Source organism: Dendrobium catenatum, unplaced genomic scaffold (assembly GCF_001605985.2).
Source record: "Dendrobium catenatum unplaced genomic scaffold, ASM160598v2 fragScaff_scaffold_1082, whole genome shotgun sequence".
NCBI lineage: Eukaryota > Viridiplantae > Streptophyta > Magnoliopsida > Asparagales > Orchidaceae > Dendrobium > Dendrobium catenatum.
This window is the reverse complement of record NW_021319544.1, coordinates 576952-603516: the sequence shown is the minus strand read 5'-3', so window position 1 is coordinate 603516 and position 26565 is coordinate 576952. Positions and strand designations below refer to the sequence as shown.

Sequence of the window (26565 nt, the reverse complement as noted above, 5' to 3'; positions counted from 1 at the left end):
GGCATATTTTGACTTCAGTCATTTCTTAAGCACTCACCTTCCGAGCATTTTCTTAAACAAAATTTGATTTTAAAATGTAAAGTCCAAACTAGGAAAGTCTGAGCACCTCTCAGTTTCCTTAGAATCAAGTTCTCCTAATTCACTTCTTTGATTCTCATTCTCAAAATCTAATTAAAGTTGACCCTTCATCTTTGAAATTTCTAAAGAGTAAAATCTTTAAATAAGAATTTTATAAATTATAAAATAAAAATCTTTTGTCAATATTTTGATGATTTTCAAAGGAAAGGAAATCACTAATTTAATCAAAAGTTTTTTGAAATATCAAATGTTTGAGATATAATTAACCACATGGCTTGCTCCTACGGGGCATCCATACCCTAAATTAAAATAAACCCATTCTACCAAATATTAAACGGGGAACATCTCAATTTAAAATTCAAATTGTAGATTTTGTCGTTGAGTCCATAGGAAAATGATATTTTTGACCTTCAGGACAATATATCATTTTCTATGTCGTGCTTGATCACAAAATATGCTATCCGTTGAGCATGAAGCTTATTTGTCATTTTTTTAGATTTCTTTAACTTGCTTATGATGAAGAGAATCTATAAATGCTGATATAATAGATTTGGTTAATTGTAAAATGGAGCAAACATTAAACCTGGGAACAATTTAATCCTTATTTTAGATATTGAGTATCTCACCAAAATAATTGGGTCTTTTCCATAACAGAGGTCCATACTCCATATCTTTCTCCTTCCGACACCATGATCTTGTGTAAACAACTTAAAAATGATGATCAAAGATTACCAAGCATGTTGTGCTTTGTTTATTTTATCTCATCCTCCGTCCTGCTTTGTCAATTCAGTTGGCCTTATGTGGTCTGTTTACTGTAGAGACACTTTTTGAATTTGCTTGACATGATTATCTACTTTAATGCATAAGAGATAGACAGTGTTAATATTCTTCCTGTGCTGCACATATCTAGTGTTTATTTTTTTATTTTTCTCCATATTTTTTCAGTAATCGACCAAAGAAGACATGTTTATCACGTACTTTAATTGCTTTGCTTCACTATGGAGGTGTACCAAAGGAATACTTCTTGGAACTTGTGAGGAGTGCAATTGATGATCTTCGAAATGCTAGATTTAATAAACGATCAGCATTGAGAGGTAGAATATTCCACTGATAACTCATTATCTTACCTAAATCTTGTGCACAAATTTTTGCGATCTTTTCTGTGGTCTTCATTATTTTTCTTTTCTGTGCAAACTGGATTACCAATATTCGTCGTTTGAGAGTAGGATATGATGGTTCTTATTAGAAAGCTACTTTGTATTAATATAATGACAATTTTACAGTTTCACTGAGATATGGCGAGATGGATGAATTTCTTGTTTCAAGAATGATTCTTTGTGGAGTACCACTTGATGAGCCGTACTTACTATCCCGATTGTTTGTGTTAATGAAAGAAGAGAGGAAGGGCCTCATTCAAGGAAAACTTCCTGTGGATGATTGCTACTATTTGATGGGGACGGCCGATCCAACTGGAACACTCAAGCATAATGAAGTCTGCATCATACTGTATGCCTTGTCAAATAACTGTAATTTTCTATTTAGAAATTTTCAGGAAGCTTTGTTCAATATTTTTCCTCTTTAGTTCATTGCAAGTTTTATTTTCCATGCATTCAATTTATGGAATTCCTTTGCGAATATTATGTACCTTATTTTTTTTTTAAATGTAGTGACAATGGTCAAGTTTCTGGTGATGTTCTTGTATACAAGCATCCTGGTCTACATTTTGGCGATATTCATAGGTTGACTGCAACATATATTAAGGACTTGGAGGACGTTATTGGGAATGCTAAGCATGCCATTTTCTTTTCAGTTAAAGGCACTCGATCTTTGACTGATGAAATTGCTAATAGTGATCTTGATGGTGACATGTATTGGGTTTCTAGGAATCCACAGGTTTGTCTTTTTTCCTGTTTTGTAAATCAGATTTTTTTTTTCTTGTATATGGTACCAAATTATGTTTTCTTTAGATTACCTCTATTTTAACTTCGAAGTGATGGGTTTAAATCATAAAACAAACTTTTAACTGTTCATTGATAAAGCTGTTTATATTTTTATAATTATTGGCTGGAACCTGCTGCCTTCGTAATTTGCTATTTTACCAAATTTTGTTACTCCTGCTTTAGTCATATAACATCTTTGGTACAAATCCATTTCCTCATGCATTATGAATAAATTAATTACGATTTTGTTTTTCAAAAATTGCTTGATGCCACTTAGGCTTCTAGTGTTTATTTGGCTGTTTGGTTAAGTATAAGTCAGCGGTGTAGCTTAAGAAATCTTCCTTTATATATTGCATTACTGTTTACTTCTACAATATGAAGCTTTTATCTTTTTATGCGTTTTTTTTGGCTTAGTTGTTGGCATGCTTTACACCCGGGAAACCTTGGGTTAGACCAGCCCCGGCTCCAATGATATCAAAAACCAAGCCCACGGAATTTTCGGAAACAGAGTTGGAAAGAGAGCTCTTCCAGCAATTTTTAATAAATAGATTCATGCCTAGGTATGAATTCCAAATGTTTTTAAAATATCATGAAGCTTGCTTTGTATTCAGCATCTTAAAGTATTTATATCCCAGGCATGCTTGATTTTTTTTATTGGCATTAAAGTATTTATAATGGCTTTTTTCATAAATCTCTTCCGCGGAAGTGTTTATTTTATTACAATTGGATCTTGTTTTACATGTCAACCTATTCTTGTGCCACAATAAGGGTTCAATTAGCAACACACCAGCTTCATTTCAAAACTAAATAAATAAATTGATGAAAATATAAAGAGAGAAATGATGATTTAAGTTTTTTTTGTGTGTTTCATTTAGGATCTTGCACCTCTGTTTGTACAATAAGATTTTAGGTTATGCTTGGTAATTTCTACCAATTAGAACTATTGATTACTGTGCACTTTGAAAATTCACACTCTGACCTCTCATTGCCTTTTTTGTTGATGCGTAATGTTTTAACGAGTTTAGATTCCAGATGGTAGTAACTCTAGTGAAATATAAGGGACTTAAAAACTTGAAACTTCACTTGGAGCTAAGTTAGCCCGACTTTAGATCTTGTCCGAAAAAGACTGCCAACTAGATAGAGAATATTTTTTTAAATCATGAAATCAAATCTCAATGTATGTGCTCGATAGAGAAGACTACTTTTTATTTAGAAGGTGACTTATAGCTTGGTCATTTCAACCAAGATGTCAGACCATGCGAGTATGCAAATACTGACTCACAATGCAGATTTTTTTTTGTTATTTGGTCCTACATGAGGGCTTTTATATGTGACACTTGGGCTATGCATGATTATTTAAAAAAAAATAAAATAAAAATATGGCTTATTTGAGTATGTCGTGCAATTTTAAGTAGAAAAATATGTGTTATGTCGTGCAATTTTAAGTAGAAAAATATGTGTTATCTTATGATTGATTTTTTTATTTAGATCATTTAATTTGTAAAAATTATAATTTTATCTTAATAGCCTATCGGATAACACCTATTCAGGTCACTCCTAGGAAAAAGCTAGTGAACAAATATTGGAAAAAATATATATATCTAATACCCACTCGAAAGAAACATACAAGCATGTGCATATATATATAATTTCAATTATTACAGTTATGAACGGTAGTTGAGTTGCTGCCTTATACAATCTAAATACATTTTTTTACAGATTTAATTTGTGAGTGTTGACGTTTATTTTTGCAATGAAGCATGAACCAACCTCAATCGAACGTCATATAACTAAAATCGACCCAAATTAAACACCAATTTAATTTAATTTAATTTAATTAAAATCAAATCAAATCCAACCGAGCCTTGTCGAGCGCATTTCGATGCAATTCGATTCAATTCGACGCTGATTCAAGTTTAATTTCACAAAATTAACTTGGTCAGATCCAATTAGACCCAAACCGACTCAAATCGGTTTGAGTTGAGTCCAATTTGGGCTCAATTTCAACCCTAATTGATTGATTTGGGCTAAATTAAATACCTAAATTTGAAATCGAAATGATCGACTCAGATTTCTTGTAGAATCCTGCTCAAATTGTCTTTCTTGCAACGAGGGCTCCGAATTAAGAGCATTTGGGCGGTGGGTCTGCTCCTCTCGTAGTCTTCAAGAAAGCGAAAAGGAGAGCGTCTCTCCCAGGCGTGTTCGCCTGTCCCAGATAGAGCGGAGAAGGGAGAAGGAGCCTTCGGCTCTCCTTACTTGCGTGCGTGCGCCCGGAGCGAGGAAGAAGAAACAAGGGAACAAAACTCCTGTCCGAGACCCAGCTCATGCGCGAGAACCCTATCTACGCAGATTTCTTCCGCATCGGACCTGTTCGAGACCCAGTTCACGCGGAAGGGCATTCGTCCGTGCTAGACCAGTCGCCCATAGCCACCCTGTCCGCGACTTGTCTTGTTTGTTGGTCCCAATGGCTTTCTCTTCTTCCTCTTTCAACTTCGGTGGACTTGCAGTAGGTAAGGAGGCTTTCGAAAGCTTTCACACATCCAAGGTGACTTCCAGAGGAGCTCGGAAAACAACTACAATGTCCTGAGCAGCTAGGACAACATTCTTCTTTCGGAGCAGCTTGGACAGCAATATGGAGCTTGGAGGGAAGCGCTTGGACAGTAGGGTGGTCAGTTGACCCAAAGGCATGCCATATGCGTAGGGTGGTCAGATTTGTTTCCGATGACCCCTCAAATGCATGTAATAGCATTAATGTTGTGTCCAATCTGTCACCTACAATCATGCCCTAGGGTAGACGCTATCATTTGATCTCAAAGTCAATGATAATGCATATATTTGGATTGTCACTAGTTGCATGCACTTCTCATTTAAATGCATTGTCATATGATAAAATTGACACCCAAATTTAGGAGAGTTTGCATGCATTGAATTGATAATCTCTAGAGTTTTGTTGCATGCACTCTTTTCCCTTCATGTGTAATATTTTGGAGCCTCCTCAGGGCTCTAAATATTTCATTACATGAAACATCAAGACTTTAGGATCAAATCCTAAGTCACTCCCCTTTTTTTGAGATAAAAATCAACAAACACACACCTCCATATGTGATATTTTGGAGTCTCTCTAAGCTCCAAATGTCCCTTTACATTAAGCATTGAGGCTTTAGGAAGAAATCCTAAATCCCCCTTTCATTTGCTAATAATAGAAAATCGGCAAATGAACATGTCTCTCCTCTTGTATATTACGATTTGGAATTCTTCAAAATTTCAACACATCATTATATGAAGATTTTGGAGCTTAGAACCAAATTCTAAACTCCTTTCATTCGTTTGAAACACAAAGATCAACGAATGAATACTCTCCTTAGGCTTAGGGTTCTAATCTTAGCCTATCTCATTTGCCTAAGTTTCACAGGTAGATAATCATGCATCACTGAGTACAAAACTTGATGATTGCCTCTCGATTTGTAGTTCTAAAACTACAAATTACATCTCTTATGCATGACATTTGGAGCACCTCCAAGCTTCAAACATGTCATTGCATGAATTCTTTCAAACTTGGAACCAACTTCCAAGTTCTCCCACCTTGTTTGTTGGAGCATAAAACCAACAAATATCCCCTTCATATGTGATATTTTGGAGCACCCTCAAAGGTCTAGATTATTCTATCATATGAATCTTCAAGACTTTATGTTGTAGAACGGGAGCGGCTTTGCTAGGGAGAGGGGGATTTTCATTCATGGGTGCTTGGAAAAAAATTTCCTTAGCACTTGGTAGTCCTCTTGAGTGGTGGCAAAGAGAAAGAAGTTTCTCTTGCACTTGAAAAGGAAACAAACTCCCAACTTTGTTCTCTCAAAATCTGAAAACAGTTTCAGACTTTAAACAAAAATCTGAGAGGAATTCTCAGATTTTAGTGGACAAGGATCTAGAGACAGTTGAGGGAGAAGTCTATCCTTAATGGAGAAGAGAAAGGCTGAGAAGAAATTCCAATCCACGGGTCTTGACTAGAGAAGTTTGCTGGAGCAATTAGGAGAAGAGGAAACGGTGGAACAACCGGGAAATTTAATGGATTTCAATTCCCAAATTAGTGAATGGATTTGGGGGATTAGAATAGGTGAGGTGTTTATATGCTTGGGAGGAAGTAGACAGCAACATGCAACCTCTAGCTGCCTTGGGACAGCAGTTTGATGATCTCTGGCGGGTGGGCAGCAAGTATCTTTGGACTGGTTTCTCTAAACAGCAAAATGAACTCTTGGACAGCACACCATGGCCTCCTGGTGGCAAGACAGTCACCAAAAACAGTCCAGAAATTCCTGGACAGCAATCTCGGGTCTTCAAGGATGCAGGACGGCAAGCCAATAATGCTGGAATATGTGGGCAGCCAATTGGAGTTTCCAGGAAAGGGAAGGAAAACGTGGGAAGAGCTTAGAGAGGAGGCGGTGGAATTAGATTAGCAGGTGGGGTTTAATTCCAAAATTAAAATGTCTGATTTTGGAAAAATTTAAAGAGGTGAGAGCCTAGGGAGTTACGGCCAAGAAGTAAGGAATGAACGCTTGAATTATTTCTCAGAATATGGCTTGGCTTTTGGAAAGAATTCCAAAGAGGAATTATATGGGGGCCGGTGGTTTAGAGCTGATGGAGAGGATATGGGAATTGATTTTGGGTGTAATTAATAGGCTAGGGGGATTTAGGAAAGTAATTAACTAAATCCTATTTGAATCTGAAATTCAAATTGATTTGATTAAAGAACTTTTCTAAAATAGTTTTGTTATATCAGGAAAGATTTTGAAATTCGCATTAATTAATTTTGAATTTTAAATCTTTCCCGCATTCAACTCAATCATAATAGGAAAACAAACTTGGATGGGGGAAGAGGGCTTGAATCGGCGGCTAGGGAGATTGGGTCGGCGGTGTGAAGGGGTCGGGTGGGATGCTTGGCCGTGGGTGTTGGACGGGGAAAAGAAGGGTTTTCGGGTGAGACTAGAATCCAGCGGCCAAACGAAGATGGGGAGGAGGAAGAAGATGAAGATAACGATGAAGAGCAATAAGAAGGAACAAAAGCAAATAAACAAAATATCAAAGATACAACCGCGAGCCCGGACACATCCTGCGGCTGACGGGTACTACGTTGCACTTCTCCAAGGGACTTCACGCCACGAGCCCGGACCCATCCTGCGGTTTGTGGAAACTCCGACTCCCTCCCATAGGGATTTCACTAATGTTCTTCCCAAAGAACCCAAGTGCAAAACGCAAATTTTTTTTATTAATAATCCATCATGTCCTAATACAAGAGCAAATGCCTCTATATATAGGCCTTAAAAGAAACTAAAAGACAATTTTGCCCCTTGGGCTTACATAAAACAAATTCCTTAAGGGTAAAAAAGAAAAAAATGCATAATTAAATAAAAATTAAAATTAATAAAATAAGATAAAATGAAGGGATCTCGGTCGTCGATCTTGGTCTCTTCCTTTGATGAATGCCCAGCGTCGGATGTCCGCATCACTTTAGGGCTAAATCCTATGTCTAAACCTTTATTTGTTAAGATATGATATTAACAAATGAACAATCCTCTTTCATGTACAATGCCTGGAGCATTCTTGAAGCTTTAAGTGTTAGATCGCATGAATCTTATAATCTTAGGATCATAATCCTAGGTGCACTCTATCATTTTTGTTGAGATAAAATCAATAAGCAATCCTCTCTGTCCTCCCTCGTGCATTGCATGTGGAACCTCCCCAAGGTTTTAAATTCCATATTACATGAGCTTTTGAACTTAGAAATAAATTTTAAGTCACCAATCCTTTGTTTGTTGAGACAAAGTCAACAAACAATCATCATCCCTCTTATGCGTATTGATTGAAACCTCCTCAAGGTTCCAAATATATCATCACATGACTTTTAGCTTGCCTTAGGAGCTACCACCAAACTTTCCATGCATGATGTTGTAAACTTTTGAACTTGAGATCAAGCATCAGATTCTTTCATCTCTTTTGCTCAGCCACTAATTAGGCAAATGAATACTCCTTGGACACCAAATGGTCCTGGAATCCCTTTCAACATGCAATCCAAAAGTTGCTTGTTGCTTCTCTCCTCTACAACTCAAAAGTTGTAGAAAGCCCTCTCATTCTCCTAAGCCCAAATTTAATAGAATGGTTATCCCCCTTTGAACACCAAATGTTCAAGGACATTCATTAATGTGTAACCTCTAAGTTGCACCTTCTCTCTTTCTCTTACCAAACAAAAAGTATAGAAAATCTCTCTATTCACTTAGTCTAAATTAAGTGAATGAGTCCCTTTCTTTGAACATCAAATACTTAAAAAAATTCCCCCAACTTGCAACCCATAAGTTGCACTTCATTTCTTCCTTTCTACAATTTAAAAATTGTAGGAAACTATCTCATTCTCCTAAGATTCCAAATTATGAGAATGTACATCCCTCTTTAAACACCAAATGTTTAAAGAATGTTCATAAGGTTGTTACTTCCAAGTTACATTTTCTCATTTCTTCTCTACAAATGAAAATTATAGAGAAATTTTCTCCTTTATACAACTCAAAAGCTGTATGAAACTCTTTTCACTCAACCCATGTTGTTTGATTTAATCCGGTTTCAAACCAATCTATTTGTTGAACCAAAAGCAACAAGTAGCTTCATCTCAAACATAGGATTCAAAAGTCTTATCTCCATTCTTCCTTCCAACTTGGGTTGGAAGGGTGCTACCATCTTTTTGAACATCAAAATGTTCAAAGATATTCATGAATTTGCAGCCCATAAAGTTGCATATTCCCCCAACTCTCCTCCAACTTCCAAATCATAGGAGATTTCCCTTATTTAACTCCAAAAGCTAAAGGGAATTCTCCAACATTTAACCCTAAAAGCTAAATATTGAATTCGTACATTCTCTTCCCATGTCTAAAAACTAAGGAGAATTCTTCAACACGTATATATGTTGGACATTTTCTTAGACCCAAAATCTAAGTAATAATTTTTTAAATCGAATTAAGCTCTCTCCTATGACATGTAAAATTCTAAACATATAGATGTCTTTTAGGAGTTATCCCATCTGTTGAAGTTCATCCTACCCTATTGTATGAATTTCACAATGTCTTAAGTGCAACCCTTGGGCATGTCTATCTTAGCCTATTAGTAGACACTTCTCTTATTTAAATACTAAGAGAACTCCAAAACACCTAAAAATCATGTAGGTTCCTTTTGATACAATGATCAATCATCTCCCCCAAAAGATGTGATGCCTATATCATTGTATCTTAGGTTTCATAAGTAACAGACTTGCCCAAAAACAAGCAGTGATTACTTTATGGGTTATTCATAATCCTCCTAAATATGAAATATTTAAAAATAAAAAAAAAAATCTTTAAGTCACAAATAAGTTAAAGTGAAACCATCCTTGGATAAAGATCAAATATCTTCATTCAAAAATAAACCAAACACCATTAGTGTGACATACTACACAAGGCTCACACACCTACGTGGACAGCCTCTAGGCATGCTAGGAATAGGATTTTTCTTTATGTGCGCATGTGGTTGATTTGGTGTGATTGCCCTTGGATTGTCTGTGTTGCCTTTAAGTGGATAGTGTAGAAATATAGATGTTATTGCAGTGGCTATATCTAAGAGGGGGGCATTATAAATCATAAATAATAAATTACTTGCATGACAAGTGCTGCTTAAAACCTCATAAAGAATGTGCACTACAGGAAAACTCGCTATTACCGGCGGATTATATCCGCCGGTAACACATAAAATTCGCCGGTAGTCCCGGGTTTCTGGCGCATTTACGTTGGATTTTTGTGCGCCGGTTTGGTTCGCGTAGGAAAAACTTTCCGACGTTTATGCGACGCTGCAAAATGTTCCGGCGCAAGCTCCGGTGCATTACCGGCGCAAAAAATGCTGACCAAACCGACGATTTTCAATCGGACATTTCGGCGATAACTGCACCGGATGTTTACGTCGTATTGATTCGCCGGACATTACCAACGGATAAAAAGCCGTAGATGCGCCGTAAATAAGCTACGGCTAGTTTACAGCGCATATTAACAAGCCGGCGGATAAGAAGTCGTAAAATTCGTCGGTAATTTCCGGCGTCCAAATAAACGACGGCATGATCGTAATGATTCATTGTATCATCGTTTCCGTCGAATTTTCGACTCAAAATCCACCGGAAACCTGTAGCATTGATAAAAAAAAATTCCTTCCCAGCCAACAATTGTATTTCCATACATGCAGACATATACAAAAACAGTTCCAGAAGACAACTATACACATAACAGATATAAACAACTTCAATATATACTCAAAAGCATAAATATCCATGTAAAGACATTGTTCAATAACATCAAATAACTAAAAATATTTAATATTGTTCAATAACACATGTTCACAGAAATAAACAAGTTCATATAACTAAACTAAACTATTATGACTCCGTGGACTCCTCAGCTGGAGCTACCTCTTTTCCACTCAGTTGCTCCCTCATTTTGCGCATTTCATCTAACAACTGATTGTGTTGCTCCTGCATCTGCATTTGAACCTGTGCTTGCAGCTGAGCTTGCCAATCAGCTTGTGATTTCCTTACTTGCTCTAGCTCAGCTTGAAGGGCACTTATTTGTTGAGCATGTAAGGACTCATGTGAACTGGATGCGAAGTTGGATGCAGTAGAGGAGGTCATCTCCTCGTATGCCTTAGCTTGCGAACCTAAATCATAAACTCTGTCATGCTGTATTCCTCCGACGGCCTGCGACCAGATGCGATACTCAAAAAACTCCACAGAACCGCCAGAAGAGCCCTCACCTGATGCAGCATGTCTCTCTCGAAGTCGTGTATACTCCTCCTGTGAAAGTAAAATATAAATATATATAATTAAACTAAAAATAAAATTTCTAAACATATATATATATATACTTGGGTTTTTCTTGCTCTCTTATCAATTCATTGTTGATCCTCCTTTCACTTATGAGTGCGACTATACAATTCCACAGGAGTCGGTTCTCTACCCAGCATCTCTTTTTGTTAGAATTAAGAGAATTCTATTAATATTTGTATTAAAGAATATTTAAAAAAATATTTAAAATTCATTACCAAACGTCGTCTGTGCTCAGTATATGGAACGAAGCCGCCAGTATGAAGGAAACTACCCAAGCCTCCAATATCAGAAGCTCTGTTCTGTCGATTTTGATCCCTCCTCCTAGTATACTCTACGCTGCCCCAAGTAGTGTTCAATTCAGCCCATATAACCTCTCCAATCCACAATGGTCGCTTCCCAGACTTTCTAATGTCTATGAACATATCGCGCATCCGAGTAGACCCATGTTTCTCAAAATTCTTTCTAATCTTGTCATTGTGTTGGGGCAGCCAACAAAATTTTTTCTGCATTTAAATACATATAATATATAATATATAAGATTTTTAGCTTAAGTAACATAGAATAAATCATTTAACATAAAAACTAAAACCCATAAATACCTCTAACTCTCTAAACCACATATCTCGAACTTCTTTCGGGACATTCTTCCAAGAAATGTAAGGAGCGTCAAACCCGCTCCGTATGATGTCCCGTATTTTATGTGTCGGTTGTTTTGAAGGGTAGAACCTACAAAAAATAAAATTTTGTCAAATAAAAATATATAATATAAAATAAAAAAGTTTGTAAGCTTAAATAAAAGAGAATGTACTTACGTGTCACCCTCAGGTGCTCTCAACATTCTACCATCTGTCGCCTGCTCTGGTGCAGTCGGTGTCGAAGGTCCAGCTATAGAAGGCTGATGGGGTGGTGGGGGATTGTATGGTGGAGCATATGGTGGAAATGGATAAGTAGGAGGGGCACCGGCATAAGGTGGGGGTGCGTATTATGGGTAGAAAGGAGTACTCTGCGAGGGTCTGGTGAAGGAAATCAGGGGTCTGCTAAGTAGAAATGCGGGCTACTAGCTCCAGGAGTGGGTAAAGGCTGAGTGGTAGGCAAAGTCAGTGTAGCAGGCTGAGACTGTGTAGCAGGCAGTGACTGTATAGCAGGCTGAGACGAGGTGGTCCCCTCAGTCCGTACTGGCCTAGCTAGTCCTGCTGTAGTGATCTTCTTGGTGCGCTTATTAAAAATATTTTTGATCAATCCTCTATCAGGCTCTTCACCTGAAGCCATCTGCACAGAAATAAATAAGAAATATTAGAATTATGAGTTATAACAAAATGCAGTGAAGTAAGTAAAAAAACAGTGAAGTAAAATGCAGTGAAGTAAAAAAGCAATGAAGTAAAGAAAAATGCAGAGAAGTAAGTAAAAAAGCAGTGAAGTAAAATGCAGTAAAAAAATATTTAATTTACCTTATGTTAACTCATCATTTGTTGATTCACTTTCATATGATGATACATTTCCAGCACTATCAGATTCATCATTACTTTCCTCTATGGTTAAATCTATCTCCTCTAACTGCAACTCGTTCTCATTAATTCTGATTTGGTCATCCACATTGATTGGGAGATTTTTTAGATTTGACATAAATTCTTCTTGATGTGCTGATGGTATTGTATTGGTTTTTTCAATTACTCCCATTGGTTTTGTCTTCATAACTATCAGCCAATCCTGTTTGCCTCGTATTCTGCTTGGATAGTTAGCATAATTGACTTGAGTTGCCTGACTAGCAATGATGAATGGATCAAACTTTGTATATCTCCTACCCTGCTTTACTTCTGTTATACTATAAATTGGATGTACTCTTGTGACTCTATTTTTTACTGCATTCACAATTGAAGAGATACACAGTATTCCTGTGACCGGGATATTCCATTTCTAATATTTCTTGTAATACCCCGTAGTGCTCAGAATCATCCACTGTATGGGTGTTCTCTCTTACACATACGCTAGAATTTTCTGTCTTCTTACCTTCACAGTAATTTTTAGTTTGGAATTTATAACCTTTGACCACAAATATTTGATAACATTTAACTAATCTATTTGATTCCCAAGCTAACTCAGATAACCCTGAATACTGCGAATCACTGTCTTTAGTGTGTACCTTTAAATGAACAAGATGTTATTGTTATTAATATTAATTGCAGGCAGAACTCATTAATTAAGACTAATTATTTAAAATATACAGTATTTTTAAACCAAGAAATGAATTCTTTTTTCACTATCTTCTGGACTTCTCCTTCTTCTGATGTACTTAGACCATCAATGAATCTCCTACAAATAACCATCTTGAGTTTAGAAAAAAGTTTAGAAGAAAACTAAAAATATGAACAACTTAACTCATACTTACTCGAGATACGGTTTAACTTCATCACAGTTAAGCAAGATATGCAATGTGATAACTGTCATCTTCTTATCGGTCAAATAGCGCACAGTGCTAGCGCTTACAGGTTCACCACTTCCACCGAATACAGATATATTAGAGGATTTACCAACATTTGAGGTACTGAACTTTCACCTGATTGAGACATTTTTTCAAAATAGTACGAGCAAAACTGAGTTGTCTCGTATGTTAAATATTCTTCATAGATAGAGCCTTCGGGTCGTGCTTTATTCTTAGCGATCTTCTTCAGTTTATTTAAATATCTCTCAAAAGGATACATCCACCTATACTGAACATGTACACCAACCATAGCCTCATATGATAAATGAACAGGTAGATGCTCCATAGAGTCAAAAAATCTTGGAGGAAATATTTTCTTAAGTTGACACAAAATGAAAGGAATTTTCTGTTCCATAAGAATTAAGTTCTCTACCATAAATCTTTGAAGAAAACACTTAGCTTGATCAAGGGCTTTTTAAAATCTGATATGACAGATAACTAAAAGCAGTTGATAAAAGACATTGCATAAAGATTTTCCGCTCTACTATCCTTCAATTCCCACTCCACCATCCTTTATTTCTGTGCTTTATTTTTGCTCTAAAGTTAATGTGAATGGAGCTTTTGGTTTGACAAATTTTCCCGCTCCACCATCCTTCAATTCCAAAGCTTTCCTTCTACAAATCTCCTTTAAGTCCATCATTGCTTTTATATTATCTTTTGATTTCTCTTTGATGTCCATAACTGTATAGAAAATATTATCAAAAATATTTTTGTCTATATGCATAACATCCAAATTATATATAATCAGGTTTGTTCTCCAATATGGCAACGATCAAAAAATACTTTTCTTGGTCTAATTATGGTTGACTCCATATCCTGACAAAATCTGAACTCAGCTAATGTTGGAGAATCCATTATGGTGGGCATGAACCTTACACTTTCAAAAATTTCTTCACTACTTAATCTTGGAGGAGATTGAAACATCACCATTTTTTTTAATAACGCTTCTTTATTTCGCCTGAAAGGATGACTTGCCTGTAGTGTTCTTCCTCTTATACTTTAAAGTAAATGATTTTGTATGTTCCATACAATATGGACAAGCTAACTTGTCTGAAATGTTCCAACCTGAGAGCATACCATATGCAAGAAAGTCATCAATTGTTCAAAGTAATATTGCTCTTAGTGTAAAGTTCTGTTTGATGGAGATATCATATGTACTTATTCCATCTTCCCATAATAAACTTTAAATCATCAATCAACAGTTATAAGAATACGCCAATCTTCACTTTTGGATTATGTGGCCCTGGAATGATAAGTTTCAGAAACATATAAGGAGTATTTATATACAACTCTGGAGGAAGATTGTAAGGAGTGAGTATTACGGGCTAACATGAGTATGGTTTAGCCAACTGACTGAATGGAGTAAAACCATCTGCGCATAAATCTAATATGACATTTCTTGGTTCTACCGCGAATGTGGGATGTGTACGATCAAAGTGTCTCCAAGCCTCTGCTTCTGATGGATGTTTGATAACACCTTTTTGTGGAATGTGATCATTATGCCATATCATATGTGCAGCAGATCTCATGGATGCATATGGCCGTTATAGTCTCGGAATTATTGGAAAGTAAAACATCCTACTAATAGGCACATCCTTCTGCTTCCTTCTATTTCCAGATTTTGGTTTAAATCTTGGTGCATTGCAATGACGGCATGCAATCTCTGAGATATCTTCTTTAAAGTATAACATGTATCCATTGACACAACAATCTATCTTTGTGTATGTCAAACCAAGTTTGAAAACTAACTTCTTTGTCCGATATAAATTTGTAGGAATTAAATTATCTGTCGGATTGGTTTCCTTAAGTAGCCCAATGAATTGATTGAAACATTCACGAGCAACATTATATTCTGCATTGATGCTTAACATCTTCACAGCAACAGATAACTCTGAGTGAGTGATGCACCCTTTCCAGATTGGTTGCTGGGCAGTATGCAATAAATCATAAAAATTTTGTGCCTCCGTATTCGCTAACTCTTATGTATTTTGTTCAATTTGTATTCCAATTGCATCATGAATTAATTTCTCGAGATTTGGTTGGATATTTTCAGCCTCAGCTATATTACTACTTATAGAAGGACCGCATTGATAATCAAATTGTGGCTCGTACTCACCATGAGAAGTCCAATACCAATACCGTGGCATGAATCCTCTGCGATATAGATCAACAGTTACATCATCTGGTGTTAGGTGCACTAGATATTTGTGTTTAGAACATGGACATCGAAACTTTCCTTCTGATATAAAGCTGGGTAGTTGTTTCGCTTGCTGAATGAAAATGTTCATGCTATTAATGAATTCATCTATTAATGTCTTTCGAGCTTGAGATAATTGGTTATACATCCAACTTCTTTGATTTCTAATACCCATAACCTACATATAAGAGCCAATAAGTAATGGATTATCATGCTTAAGTAGATCTTAAACTGAGTATATAGAGATGTTAAAAGATAGGCTGCTTGTAGAAAATTATGATCAATTTGTATCCTATCTCAAAGGGTGAAGCCACTCATCCAAAGTTATCTTATACTTATACCTTTCTTAACATAAGACAAATCTAATACATCTCATCGAGTCATCTAAAGAATGATGTTTTATATGACCAAACCATCTAAGGCGACTCTCTCTAAAATTATCTACCACTGGAGCTACTCCAATCTTTTCACATATATACTCATTTTGCATTGTCTCTAAGAGTAAAGACACTCATCCACATGAGCATCCTCATCTCTGTAATACTTTACTTAATTTTATGTTTTTTTTTAATAGCCAACATTCTACTCCATGAAATATTATACGTCTGACCATTATCTTATACAATTTTCCCTTAAGTTGAGGGATACTTTTCTATCACGCAATAGGCTTGGAGCATTCCTTCACTTTAACTATACATATTAAATTCTACTAATAAAATCTCAATATATTTAACCATTACTTTGAACAATAGAACCGAGATATCTAAAACGTGCACTCATTTTAATGACTTGATCGCTCAAAGTCACAATCCCACCACTAAATCTATTACTACTAAAATTATACTTTATATATTTGATTTTAGATCTACTCAAACAAAAACTCTTAGACTTTAAGATTGACCTCCCTAATTCAAGTTTTTCATGTACTCCCTCTCTAGCCTTATCAACAAGAAGAATATCATAAGCAAAAAGCTAGCATACATTAGGGCACATCCTCTTGCAAATGTCTCATAAGAACATCCATTACTAAAACAAAAAAGATATGGGCAATGATCCTTGATGTAATCCAACTGAAATAGAAAATATTTGGTCAAAGCACATGTATTGTGTTTAAACACAACATATGTTGATCCTCCTTACTCTCTCTATATATATGTCCATCAAAACTCTCAAAAAATGTATAGCTTCCATAATAACCTAACTCAGCATGAATCCAAACAAATTAAACGAAAAAAAAACCTTACAATCAACGGGTAATCGACGGGAGGAAGACGGCGAAAACTTGCGGTCACAACTGGACCTCTCACCGAAGAGGAATGATATGACCGTCGGCGATGTCCGGTGACCGTCGGTGACCTCGATCTACGACGAGCGATGGAGGGCGACGAGCAAACAACGCTGATGTGAGAGAACGAAAGGAAAGAAATGAGCGGCCAGAGGGGCTCGGGTTCGAAAATAGGGCTTTCGCCGGCGGCGTTTCCGCGTCCAAGACGCCGGAAAAAATTCCGGCGCGAATGCGCCGGAATTAAGTCGTTGACTTTAAAATCACCAGTGCATTATCCGCCGGTAACGGTGCTGACTATTTTCCACCGTAAAGTGCGTCGAAACTAGTAATATGCTGGTTTATTCCGACGTATATACCGGCGCATATGTCGTCGGAAACGTTCCGGCGCCATATGCGCTGGAAAAACGCCGTAAAATTTACGTCGCATTATGCGCCGTTTTTACTGACGCAAATTTATCCTAACCACTTAAAGACAAGCTCTCATAACTCATATAATTTAATAATCATTACACCAAACACAACAATCACATATGTAGAAAAGAAAAAATCCTACTCCTTGGATGCTTTGAGGTTATGCATAAGTGTGTGTTGACTTGTGTGATGTATAACACTATGAATGAGTTTCTTGTTTCAATTGTAGAGTGAGAAGAGATTTAATTTTTAGTCCAGTTGGTGATTTTACTTTAAGCTGTTTGTGACTTAAAATTTTATTCGATTTTTTAAGTTTTATATTTAGGAGGGTTATGAAGAACCCATAGAGTAAACCATTGCTTTCCTTGACGCAAGCCTTTTACGTATTGTATCCTAAGATGTAATGACATAGACATTCCACATTTTTGGGTGGTATGAAGCATTCATTGCCTCAAGAGGAAACTAGGTGATTTTTATGCATTTTATTAGAATTCTCTTGGTGTTTAGATAAGAGAAGTATTTATCTAATAAATTAAGGTAAATATACATAAGGGTTTGGTTTATACTATATGAAATTCATCTAATTTGATAAGGTGGATTTAAAAAAGAAGACTCTTAAAAGACATCTAAAGCTTGCATTTTAAATGTTGTGAAAGGGGAGGGATTATTTGTTTTAGTTAAATGAAGATGTCTAGAGTTTGGGTCTAAATGAAGAAGAGATTATTTATGATTTGGGCCAAATAGATAGACTTTGACTTTTAGGCCAAAGAGGAGGAAAATCCTCATTGGATTTGGGTTAAATAGGAAGAGTTAAGGCTTAGAAGTCCAAGAATAAAGATCATTTACTTGATTGAAGATCAAGTAAATGGAGATGGTGGAATACCCAAACCTCTATATTTTGAATTCTAAAAGTTTTTGTTTTATTGAATACTCAAAGTAAAAAATTTGGTAGCTATGATATTGGTGGCATGAAATTCCCGTACTGCTCTTTATGCCATCATTTTTTTGAAGTGCTGAACTTCTATTTGTAGGAATAGAATGACAACTAAACCGCTAAGCTTTCCTAAACACTCTACGAAATGTTAATTCCTAATAGAAATTAAATGCGAATATATAAATGACCAATCTAGCATTAATGTTGTAGTGAAGCATTATAAATTAAGGATTACGTGCAAATAGTCACCTAATAAAATTAGCTATATATTTCCTTGAAGCGATATTCTCTTGGTCGTCATCCAGTTTGTCTTTGGTGAAGCATTCTTCTCCTCTCCAAGCAAAGAAAACTTAAAGAGTCCATTGGTATCATTCGTCAGTTGAGTCCAAATTCATTGAAGCAATGTCCAAGTAAAATTGATAACTATCCTTAATATGCTATATAGTCTTAATGGTCGTGCTAAATTTTATAATTGCTCATCACATGCTTTACCTAAAGGGTCAAGATAAGGTGTTTGGCTATTATGGAGTGCACGTCATTTTGCCTATGGCATTATTTGGCCCAATGTATTTGTAGCATAAAATTTCATTTTTGCGTTCAAAGATATCTAGAAAAGAAGTCATCAAGACATTGCTCGCATTAAATAGGCTACAAGAAGTCTGCTGATGACCCAAAAGGAAATCTTCACCTAAGAGGAAATACTATAAAAATAAAAAGTAAAAAATGTAAAAAAAAACTATAATACCAAAAAGGCAATAATAGCTACTTTGTTATTTGTGCAGTAAGTCACCAGTCCAATGATTTAAAAATTGCCATGCATTTCAAATTCAAAATAGACCATGTAATAAAAGATATTGTTGATTAAACCAGGCTCAGGCCCCGGCTATTAATAGATTGGATAGTTCCTCAAAATCAAAGGATCATGTCCACAATGTGCTCTTAAATCACACATTGATCATGCTGTAAAACCTATATGTTTTAAATTTCCATACCTTTGATTTCTAAGTTGAGTTGAAAGACTTTTTCTAGCTGAGGTCTTTCTCTAAATATCCTGTCATGTTTTCAACTTTCATTGTGTGGGTTTTACCTTTGTATTTGAACTCCTGGTTTCTAACATGGTCTATTAGATAAATTAAGAGATCCAAAAGAAGCCTTTGATCAAATAGCAGTCTCAATTTTCTTAAGAATTTTATCTCCATGCCCCTATCTCTGCCGCACACCCGATCTCCAAACATGGAAGGACACATTTCAATGCAAAATATTGGCAGACATCTTAGAGCCAAAATTAAATTGGAGCATTGTGACATTGTTTATTGAAGGTTGTGTTCCATGATTGGGAAAGACGTTTGATTTGCAGGCATATGTCTATAGAAGGCTTTGAATTAGGAATATAAAATTCTCAACTTGTGCAAAATCTCATGGAATCAAGTTATCTACTTTCTAATTTTCTTGTGGAAAATATATTTTCAATTCTTGCAAGTAATAAGGAACTTAACATGAGCACATAACAATCAACAATAAATTATTTAAATCGAAAAATATTGGGAAGTTCACGAGGAAAATTTTCTAGATCTATTATTTTAAGAGACATGAATTGAGTTTGATAAAATAAAAAGAGTATTAAATGAATCATAACACTTCTAAATGCTCGTAAAAAGTGATTTTGAATGAAGAGTTGATAATTAAGAAGAGATCATTATATTGGAGAAGGCTTAGGTTAATGTCTTTAGGCTATCGTTACTAATTTTTTTCTGATGAACTAGGATGTGTCATTTGGAAGTCAAAAAGATTACAGGTTTTCCGTTGCAATATGACAGGACGTCATCTGTGTTGAGTTGATGAGTAAGGTTGAAGATAAAATAGATTGATCCATTGGAGGAGCGTTGAGAAAGAAATCTAAATGGCAATATTGAGAATGCTTAAGTTGATACATTTAGGTGGGGTTTCCTAGACTAATGGATCCTCATGCGAGACAACAATTAACTCTGTTTTATTCATGTATTCTATAACTAGACCTATATTGGGCTAAAGATTCAATTTGTACCCACTTATCTCCTCTTTTAAAAAAGAAATGTTTTGTCTGTATGTGATATACATACTTAAAAATAATCATTTTTCACGTGCATCTTCTCTATGACTTTATTAGTATTTGGTTTGACTTGTTGACTAACTTATTTATCTATGTGACAGTTTACCGATTTTATTTTCGAAAGCACCATATACTAACAAGGTCAACATGGTTGTATGAAGTTATTCCTATTACCTTGAAATAAACATTTAAGAAAAGATAACAGTTGTAACATGCTAATAAAAAAAATATGTTCTTTACAATTTAAACTAGGCATAAATAAAATGACTGATAAATACTTTAATTGGTTCATTACTGTTATTATCGGGCATTTCACATGATAGGGTTGATGAATTAGCTTACATTGCAACACATCCAAATCTTGTGATGTTATGCATGCTCATCTATCGTTATCCATCATATGGTATCACATTTAAAACACTTTTTTAAATATATATATGTAATTTTAAATTTTCATAACTTGAGGTCCAGCTAACATAGAAGTTGAATAAAAATCTATGAAACCTTCATTATGACCCAGTTTTCTGCACTAAGAAGTGCCTCTTATGCTGATTCATCTTCATTTGAGTTCCTGTTTTACAGAATTACCCTCACTACAAATTAAATGTTGAATTTTGTTATTGCGTTTTGTCAGTTGTAGGAAATTGTTGTTTCTTACCATTGTGTTTTATTTTACGTTTTTTAGCTACGCAATCAGTGAGGCCTCAAATCATTGGATGGTGTACATGGATCGGCTATTAACATTAGTGGATGATTGTTTTGAGGAAAAGAAACAATTAGAAGAAAAAATGATTCACTTAGTTAACCTCTACTACAATGCTTTGGATGCTCCGAAGAGTGGTCTGAAGGTTTGTTTACTTTATTATATGTTACCATTGAAAGTGACTTTCTTTTCAAAGGTCTCTGAATTTTATTATATTTCACTGTTACCTTCCTGTTATACTATTCATGAAACTTGGTCGATTTTTTTGATTAACTTAATTTTGAAAGCATCATTTTCATATGTGGTTGATGTGACCATTGTAAAGCTTGAGATAGTCTAGCTAGAAGTGTGTAGCTGCTCTGTTCTTTTGTTTTTGTATTCTAATATTAGCGGTCAGATGTATTTAGTGTTGTAAAAATTTAAAAACTTACTAATATTGATGTAAATTGCGATGATTCTCGGCACCCCTTGAAAATCACTATATACCTTGTTTTAAAGCCACATTCGTAATTTTGTGCTTAGGTTGAAGTTCCCAGGGATCTCAAAGCTGACCTTTTTCCACATTTCATGGGAAGAACAAATTCTTATATTTCAAAGTCCATACTCGGTTTGATCCACGATCAGGTTGATACTGTTCAGACAGAAGATGTTCCCCCAAATGGTAACCCTTTTTAATCTATTAATTGACATGTTTCATGCATATAACATGATATATTTCTGTATCGTGGTTCTAATCTTAGACAATATTTTGCAACCTTACAACTAAATGTGACTGCAGACTTAGTAAATGATGATTTTTTCTGTTTTCCTTAATAATGCGTATATTATGATGTTTTAGTTATTAATTTATTTTTCCTTATTTATTAAGTTACTATCCTTGTTCTAAAGTTTTCTAACCAATAACTTTCCTGATGACATTTTAATTTTGTAGAGACCAATTTTTTTAATGCTTTGTAAATTAAGTTATATTTATTAAGTGTAATATTCATTAGAAATTTTTTGCTTCTTGAGATTCTTTTCGTTTTGCATAATAATGTCTTTGAAATTAGAGGAATAAGCTAATGCTCCAATATTATGATCGGACTAATTGTCAATATAAATTGTTACCCTTTTTCTCTATACATAGAGCTTAGAGGATCTTATTTTCTCATAGCTTAGTGTGGATGCTTAATAAATTTTTCTCAGGAGCAATATCTAACTATAAACCTTACTCACAATTTGCCGATACCTACATTGTCAGCAAATAAGGTGCAGTTTATAAATCTATTATTGTTTGTGGCAATACTGCACCTAACTTATCATTGACTGATGCATCCAGATGAATACAATGAGGCATAGCTCATGCATCCACTATTGTCTATGACGGTAAGATTAAAGTCATTAATGCGCTATTATATTTTGCATCCTTGCTATATAAGGGAGTAGTCCACCTTTCAACATACGAATGTATTCATTTCTGACATTTCTGTATATCATTCAGTTAACTTTCACCTCAGCATGCATCAACAATTTATGAGAAAATTTGCATAAAATAGTATAAAGATTGCATTAGTAGTTTAAACATAACTTGAAATTTATATTTCTTTTAAACCATATGAAAATCACTGCAAAACTATTCTCAATTCTCAATAACAAATCTTAACACAATAACTTCATGCAATGGATATGAAGGTAAATGAATTAGATACATATCAATCAAACGAATCAAATGTGGAAGAAAGGAGCATTTAGCCTAATTTTGAAATCAGAAATGCACACTTAAGCTTTTGGAGATTGTCCCCCAACCAATCCTCATATGTTGTCCATCATAGCTTAGTACCTAAACATCGTATATATAACTACATGCAGGACATTCATTATTTGTTAACTTGTTTAAATTCTACTTTAATTGCATAATCCCATATGCTCCTCTTAATTAAAATTTTCTTTCTTCCTATCTAATACTTATTAAAATATGAGTGATCTTTCTTTTGGTTAATCCGGCTTGCAACAATGCATAGCGAGGGAGCACACCATAGGTGCCAGCACTTGTGTTAGGTGTAGGAAAAAATAGTGAGGAGAATAAGCACAATCCAATTCATAGTTAAATGAGTGTCTACAACATTTTTGGTGCGTCGTCATTATCAATGGTGGAGAGATGAATTGTGAACTGGGTAGCGGGTTGTGCTCGTTGTGGATGCAAATCGGTCATATAGAGAAAAATGTATGCTGGTAAAGGCAATGTGCTTGTAAGTGGGAGCATGATTATTACAACATGACAGCGAGGACAAGCCTTTACTGAGGATAAGCGAGCACATGAATGGCTATGACTTGAGTGTGACTATTATATTCAAGTGGGATGGGGGTGGATCAAATAAAAGTTGAACACACGAGAAACTATAATGAAGGTACCTGAATGTAGGTGTCATGTAGAGCATTGCAATTGGGGATTAATTGCATGGCTATTGAAGGCGTGAGATAGAGAACCAATTTTCAGGATGGTGAGGCTTCGATGCCAAAATCAGTATAAAGGAAGGTATTATGAAAAATGATGTTTAGAGAGAAAAGCAACTAGATATTGTTAAGACCGAGAGAATCTGTGGGTAGGTAGAAGGATTTTAGAATTATGTCAGTCCAATAACCTATTTTGCAGCCTAGCAAGCTCTTTTATAGGCCAAGAGCAAATTAACGAACTGCAATAACACTACTCCATGCATTCACCTATCCTTTTGTTTTCATGATTCTTTGTACATAGAAGCAAATATGCAAATAATAAAAAATGCACAATGTTGCAAAATTAAACTTGCAAAGGCTATCATACTTTTTAAATGCTTTGCGTAAAAAAAGGTTAAAGGTGATGTTTATAGAAGAAACTTGGTATTTATGAAGGCAATGATGTACTGGTTAGAACTGGATCAGAGTGTTTTCTCTAAACATGTTTGAAAGCTATTGCATGATATTCTTATTTATACAAAGTTCCTAGGTATTTATTTTACTTGAATGTTTGATTCAATTGTCTCTAGAATTTAATTTAGATATTTATTTACCATAAATAAAACCCTATCAAGGTACATTTTTTAACACATATACTTTCTTCTGCTGTCCACATCTATTTTCCATTATTACACGAATTGGCAACATTGAATAACTCATCACTGATTAAATCATCCCATTGGTTTTACAGTGCATAATTTTTTTTTAGTGTCATCTTCTCAAGGAAGACTTTTGTATCACACGAGTTGATTATGATAAAAAGAGTTGTACTTTTAAGTGTGCCATAATTATGATCTTTTTTTTCGGAAATCAGGGGCAGAGCTCAAATACACACACTAGACATATGTGAGACTCGAATCATGACCTCTTAATCAAGAGCCAAACTCCAAACCAACGAACCAATAAGAGTTGTGTTAATTTTGACTCTTCAGATGTTTCAACTGAAATCAATAATCATGTCTATACCCAAGTCTAGGTTGAACCAGATTAGCTTATGAATTTAAATTATGCCTTTTATTTAGTTGTTTTTATTGAAATTTTGTAGAAATTATCCGTCTTTTGGATTATTTTGTTTTTTGTTTTTAATATATGATTGCAAGGCTATTTAATATTGAACTTGAGGATGGGAATAGTTTTAAATTTAAATGAAAACCTTATTTCTGTAAATATAATATGTAGGTTGTTATATTGGTCTTCAAGATTTGAAATTAGAATTTTGCTTGATAGGTAATTTTTTATGCAAATAAAATTGTCTTTTTGACGTAATGCTTTATTTAATTTTTTTTTTTTCCTTTCATGCGGTATTTAGCCGTGTGGCTTATTCCTTGCCTTAGTGAAGAGGCTCGTGAACCTTACTCAAGTATATGGAAGAAACATTATGATGACTACAGATGTGATATGGCGACTGCGTTGCAGGGGCCACAAGAATACAAAGACAAACGGGCTAATGACGTCATTCAGAAGTATAAGAAGGTAGGATTATTATTCATGAAGCTTTTATGATTGAGTTTTTTTTAATAGCTCGTCCTAACACATAAATATATTTTTATTTTTATTTTCCAAAAAACCATTAAGTTGTTGTATGGAGCAGCTGAATTTGAAGAGAGCACAAAAAAAGAAGAAGATATATTCAATGAAGCTCTTGCAATATATCAGATAGCTTATAAAATGGCTAAGTCTACTAGTAAAGTTAGTTATTGCAGCTTTGCATGGAAGGTTGCAGGCCGGGCACTATGTAAGCTGCATGCCCAAAAACAAGAAAAAGATGCTTCATTTTTATGCCTACGATCAGTTCTAAGGGAAGTCTTAGGTTAAGATTTCATATAGATTATCTTATATGTATAATGTTGTAACGTTATTTATTGTAGTTTAAGAAATACATTTTGAACTCTAGATTGGATTTTCCAAAAGCAATTTGATGTAATTTCATTTGTCCTTTTTTTTTTTGAAGAAAGCAATAAAAATGCTTTATTAAGGAAAAAAAGAAATGGAAATTACAATCTAATACCATCCGATTCCTTCATTAACAATTTAATGAAGGTAGGAGGGATTTTGCTATTCACCACATCTTCCCAAATAAAAGAACTAAAACATGCATAGTTAGCACATATATCAGCTAACTTATTGCTTTTTCTATCCACAAAATTAAAAATAACTAAATTGAATTCTTTAATAAAAGATAAATCTATGAAATCATTACCTCCTTTTTCCACCATCCTCTTGATGAAATTGATAACATTCTTGTTATCACCTTCAATAACCAATACTTTATAATTCTTCATCCAATCTATGATTACACTCTTCAGTGAAAGGATTGACTGAAGTTCCATAGTACCTGAATCCAAGTGCATAAAATCTTTACCAAAAGCTAGCAAAAATCTCCCAAGATGATCTCTAAAAACTCGTCCAACTCCGGCCTTGTAGGAGTTATGAACGGCAACATCAATGTTGACTTTGATCCAATCAGACGGAGGAGGATGCCAAATGTTGAGCAACCTAGATGGTTGAATAGCACCCTTGTTGCTTGAGAATGTACAACTGGAATTCCTGTACCCATCGGTAAAGCATACCTCATTAGAAGCTATTATCAATGGATTGAAAATCTCCTTCTCATGAACAAAAAAATTCTTGGATTTCTAGAAATGATAAATGGTATTACAGTAAAGGCTTTTCATCCAAGAGCTTTGAACCTCAAGCCACTTAAAGCATTCTTCCAAGGAATGGAATTTAGGAATTCTGAACCTCCACTTATTTAAAACTTCCACAACCTCTAGAAATTTACCACATCCATAAATTATGTGCTCATTATTTTCCACTATTTCACATCCTCTAGGACATAAGTCAAAGCCTTGAAGCCTTCTATAACACAGAAATTGATTTGTAGGAATAGCTTCATTTAGTAATCTCTACCATAAAATATTAACTCTAGGAATAAGTTTGGGTTTATCAATCTGCCTCCAAATTTTTACCTCAGAATTGATGGGTACAACTGCTTCAGCTGCTATGGCTGTTAAGGATTTTTCAGAGAACTTGTGAATGAGTTCCAATCGGTCTTCTTCCTTTCTATGAATTTGAATTGAAGATATTAGCTCTAAA

At 35.0% G+C, this 26565-nt stretch overlaps 1 protein-coding gene across 5 annotated transcripts in view; it reads left to right on the top strand.

Annotated features, from left to right (window-relative positions):
- LOC110100972 (probable RNA-dependent RNA polymerase 4) overlaps positions 1–25400 on the top strand; it is a 98341-nt gene extending 72941 nt beyond the window's left edge. For 2 of the 5 annotated variants that reach the window (XM_028698406.1, XM_020828696.2), the window contains 8 exons: positions 1024–1172; positions 1362–1584; positions 1746–1971; positions 2433–2578; positions 20980–21142; positions 21520–21658; positions 24779–24942; positions 25045–25400. In XM_028698406.1, the coding sequence (XP_028554239.1) occupies positions 1024–1172; positions 1362–1584; positions 1746–1971; positions 2433–2578; positions 20980–21142; positions 21520–21658; positions 24779–24942; positions 25045–25284 (1450 nt within the window). In that variant the 3' untranslated portion in view covers positions 25285–25400. The remainder of the gene's footprint in view (positions 1–1023; positions 1173–1361; positions 1585–1745; positions 1972–2432; positions 2579–20979; positions 21143–21519; positions 21659–24778; positions 24943–25044) is intronic. The other 3 variants (XM_028698409.1, XM_028698408.1, XM_028698410.1) reach the window with 3 other exon arrangements.
- Positions 25401–26565: the final 1165 nt, after the last annotated feature.